Source organism: Pinus tabuliformis, chromosome X (assembly GCF_031772625.1).
Source record: "Pinus tabuliformis cultivar Carrire ecotype Pingquan chromosome X, CPIR1, whole genome shotgun sequence".
Classification (NCBI taxonomy): Eukaryota; Viridiplantae; Streptophyta; class Pinopsida; order Pinales; family Pinaceae; genus Pinus; species Pinus tabuliformis.
The window spans coordinates 1,357,251,527-1,357,256,223 of NC_142308.1; the positions used below are offsets into that span (position 1 = coordinate 1,357,251,527).

At 38.2% G+C, this 4,697-nt stretch overlaps 1 protein-coding gene across 1 annotated transcript; it reads left to right on the top strand.

The window, feature by feature from the left end:
* The first annotated feature begins 253 nt into the window (after positions 1 to 253).
* LOC149145127 (sugar transport protein 7-like) lies at positions 254 to 2,497 on the top strand. Its single transcript, XM_089446995.1, has 4 exons — positions 254 to 398; positions 554 to 876; positions 1,179 to 1,805; positions 2,048 to 2,497. The coding sequence occupies exons 1-4, from the start codon at positions 254 to 256 to the stop codon at positions 2,495 to 2,497; spliced, it is 1,545 nt and encodes a 514-aa protein (XP_089303121.1).
* Positions 2,498 to 4,697: the final 2,200 nt, after the last annotated feature.

The following is a 4,697-nucleotide window of genomic DNA, read 5'->3' on the forward strand; positions in this document are numbered from 1 at the left end:
TGGACGTGTACGATAAGGGTGCCTACGCCATGTCTAGACGATAAAAATGTGCCTTTCGAGCTTTTATGGGGCATGGTTCAGAAAGGGTAGCAGATAGAAGCACTCAGCAAAGTTGGTCGCCATCACCAAGATCCACTCCTGAATGTAGGAGTAACTGTACACTAGGTGTCAAATTTATACACCAGGATTCAGATTTTGAGCCGTCCTTGTATATTCCTGGAACCCATTTCCGTCTAGGCTGATTCTGTCGAGGATGGCGGGCGGTTCTCTGCATGCAGTGGGAGTGTCACACGAAAGAGCACAGCATTACCATGGCCGAGTAACGCTTTATGTCGTTATTGCGAGCATTGTTGCTGCTATTGGCGGATCCATCTTCGGTTATGATGTCGGGATATCTGGTATGTATATGCAATGTTTTCAAAGAGCTTTCAGTTTCAGTTTAGATTTTAATTTATCAAATAATGCTGTGAATTGATAATGATCAGAAGACAAACACTGAATCCTATCTGCTTCAATGGATTTATTGAATTCTGTGGTTTGTTGTGAATAACAGGTGGAGTGACATCCATGGATCCGTTTCTCGAGAAATTCTTCCCCGCAGTGTACCACAAGAAGCATCACAATTCCCACGATAGCGATTACTGCAAGTACAACAACCAGGGTTTGTCTATGTTCACCTCGTCCCTCTACGTTGCAGGCCTTTTTGCTTCGCTGTTTGCGTCTTCTATGACGAGGAAATATGGACGCAAGGCCACTATTATCAGCGGAGGTACCAGTTTTATCATAGGCGCTTCTCTGAACGCTAGTGCCGTGAATATGGAAATGCTCATTATTGGGCGCATTATTCTTGGAGTCGGAATTGGCTTCGCAAATCAGGTAGGCTTGTGTGGGTCCTCGTCGAAAAAATTGCTGGTAAACAATGATTTAGTCTTTTGTCTTTAATGGTTATTTCTCTGAAATTCAACTGACTAGGGATGCCAGAACTTTCAGTTCCACTTAGAATGACTTGGGTAGCAGAGCAAATTGAGTTTGCAGATTTTTTGTCTGGACCTGTATAACTAGGGTTTCAGAGGTTTTTGATGGTTTGGATTCGAAAGACTTAAGTTTACAGAGTTTTTGGTTTGAATTTGAATGAATGGGTTGACAGATTTTTTTTTTGTTTGAATTTTTGTTTCAAGGCGGTTCCTCTGTACCTGTCAGAGCTGGCTCCTCCAAAACTCCGTGGAGGACTCAATATGTTGTTCCAGTTGGCCACAACACTTGGGATTTTCACAGCAAATTTGGTTAATTATGGCACTCAGGTCATAACACCGTGGGGATGGCGTCTCTCTCTGGGTTTGGCTGCAGTTCCTGCACTTTTGATGACAGTTGGAGGGATATTTCTTCCTGAGACTCCCAACAGTCTGATAGAACGTGGCCGTCTAGATGAAGGGCGTGCTATCCTGGAGAAGACGAGGGGCACCAAGCATGTAGATGCAGAGTATCAAGATATGGTGGATGCAAGTGAATTAGCTAACGCCATCGAACATCCATTCATAAATATTTTACAGAGGAGGAATCGGCCACAGCTAGTGATGGCCATTTGTATGCCCATGTTTCAGATCTTGACTGGAATCAATTCCATATTGTTCTATGCTCCTGTTCTTTTCGGGAGTTTGGGCTTTGGTGCAAATGCTTCCCTCTATTCCTCCGTTTTGACAGGAGCTGTTCTTGTACTTTCCACCCTCATATCAATAGCAACGGTCGACAAGTGGGGGCGCAGACCGTTGCTACTTGGTGGTGGCATTCAGATGATAGTATGTCAGGTACGCAAGAGCAAAGCTGAGAGAGGGTAGGCACTTCTTTAAGTATTTACAAATTTTGTTGCATCTTGTTTTCAGACATGTCAGTATACATCTTGACATGAACTTTGAGTTGGTGTAACCAAGGGTTACAACATAACATGCCTAGCTGCAGAATATGCAGAGAGTTTTGGCTTTCTTTCTCATTGTTGCGGCTTGCTTTCATCTGGATTCATCAGTAACAATATTATCGTATCTTTTCACAGGTTGCTGTTGGGATAGTCTTGGCCCTAAAGTTTGGAGGAGACAAACAACTATCCAAAGGCTTCTCAGTGTTATTGGTAACAGCCATTTGTTTATTTGTGGCTGCATTTGGGTGGTCATGGGGACCTCTTGGATGGACTGTGCCGAGTGAAATTTTCCCACTAGAAACCCGCTCTGCTGGACAGGCCATAACTGTCTCTGTGAACCTTCTTTTCACATTTGCAATTGCACAGGCTTTCCTATATCTTTTATGTACGTTCAAGTACGGGATTTTCCTATTCTTTGCAGGCTGGATTTGTATTATGACTGCATTTGTATACTTCTTCCTGCCAGAAACTAAGGGTGTACCCATTGAAGAAATGATTCTTCAGTGGACAAAGCACTGGTTTTGGAAGAAAATAGTTCCATGCATTGATGAAGGGGCACAAACTATGAAGCAACCAGATGTGTGATTCACATGAAGGTTAATTTAGTTGGGAAGTTTACCCCTATCTGTATTGTAATTTGCAACTCTATTTAAGTAGGATTTACCTCCACTCTTTGGATTTACAAAGAAAGGAAAATGATGTATTTTCTTGGTTTCTGTAGGCCGTAGATGTAGATTTCTAGATTTAATATATTATATTCTTTATCCGCCTTCTGCCAAGTAAAACGCAGATCACCATGTCAATTTATCTTGTCAAATGACAGAAAGAAATAGAATCAAGGTTCATTAGAACTTACTTCAGTGTGAAACGCATATTACTGACATATTTTGCTGTGGCTTTAACATCACGTCAATTTATCTCGTCAAATCACAATAAGAAATAGAAACGCCAATATGAAAAAAAAATAAAAAAATCCGAGCAATCTACAGCTACTATTAATGAAAAGTTAAATGAATTTTTGTTCAGGGAACTCATTACCCATAGCAAAGATTCTCACAGTCAAAAGAATCATTGGACCAAAACAATGTTTGATTATAGGATAATGGAAACTGAACATTATGAAATTGAAATTGTTTAATTTTAGACCTACTGCAGCGTTGAGGTTATGAAAAGATATGCATGGTGGGCTCTACGGCAACCCTGCAAGGATATTGTCAGAGTGGAAAAATTAATAAACACATAATCCGTGGTTTTAGCGACCTACATTCAGAGTATACGAATTCAGTTGATGCATGGCAAGTCATCGTACTTCATAGCGGGCCCTAGGTTTTGAGACCTATATTTTTGATGATTTTTGTGTAGATCTATGACCCACAGTATTAATTTGCGTTATGGATCAATGAGAAACGATGACTAAATTGTTAAAGGGTCGATTGCATGCAGGAAAGCCTGGTTGTGGTAACCACATTAGTTCATTAGTTAAGTCAAGACATTGTTGTAAAGTTTTAATGTTGGGTAATAATCTACATATATTATGTAGGATGGTCCGACTTTAACCTATCTCACCTAAACACCTGTGAGAGCATTGTTCAAACCTGAACGACTTTTGGGATCTTTCCTCCAGTGAGACTTTAACCTAATAAATACTATAGAATGTTAAAAAACATGGTTAATGTAAAATGCTGTAGTTAAAGAAGTTGAAATGATTTATTTGTATAGGATTGATTTTAAGAAAAAGGAGGGGACGGAAAGAAAAATGTAATGTAAAAATGTAATGTAGAAGGATTAATCACATTATTAGAATTGGATTGACGTTTCAAACTTTGTCTTGAGGATGAATATGATTGGTTCGTCGACCCAATCCTAAAACAATCTTAATAATTAATCTGAAAAATTGATTTCTACCTTATGAATCACAAAAATCTTAAATCTAAAAAAAATGAAATACATTGATTTTTTCCAATAATAAACCGCCATGTTTTTGGCTTGGAGTGAGGATAACCTCCTCGAGTCATGTTGCTTTGGAATCTTCTTACGGAAATCAATGCTGGGATAGCAATGTTATAGACCGCCATGTTTTTGGCTTGGAGTGAGCTTCACCTCCTCGAGACATATTGCTTTGGGATCATCTTACGAAAATCAATGCTGGGATCGCAATCCCAGCAATGTTAAAGTCCAACATATTTACAAGTAGACCGCATTCTAATTGACAATATGCGATGCATTGTTAAGAGTGGACCATATGGTTTGGTGGAATGGCTATCTTACATATCAGAAGAATATATATTGGCATTGTTGTGACAACTTTTTATGGTTAATGGTGAAGGATATCTGTTTTCGTGGGCTTGTTTTGTTGTTTATTTATATTTTTAATGATGAATTTTAATTTGAATTTTAAATTTGTATTTAAAATAGTTAAATAATATTTGAATGGAGGTTTTTATGAGTAAAAATAAAAAGATATAATTATTCTGTGGATTTATCACAAATTTAGTTATGTAATGGATCCAGAGGATAGTTATATAATTATAGTTCAAATAAATTAGAAGTGTAATGGAAGAAACATATCTAAACAAAATCATATGTAATTTTTGAGTTTGTGAACGTGTTCAAGATTATAAGAAGTAAACTAAGTATGACCAAATTCGTTTCTTACTCTTACTTTGTAGAATGATCAAGTATGATCTAGAAAGAATTATTAGAAAATTTGTCACTTTTATTGGTATATCTTGGGTGGAAAAATGGAGGAATTGGTTTACAAGGCCCATTTTAGGGGCAAGTTTGG

Bases quoted from the DNA above. Each gene is read 5' to 3' on its own strand.
- LOC149145127 (XM_089446995.1), top strand. From the start codon at position 254: ATGGCGGGCGGTTCTCTGCATGCAGTGGGAGTGTCACACGAAAGAGCA. The intron at 399-553 runs GTATGTATATGC...TGTGAATAACAG, and splicing joins TTATGATGTCGGGATATCTG to GTGGAGTGACATCCATGGAT. The intron at 877-1,178 runs GTAGGCTTGTGT...TTTTGTTTCAAG, and splicing joins GAATTGGCTTCGCAAATCAG to GCGGTTCCTCTGTACCTGTC.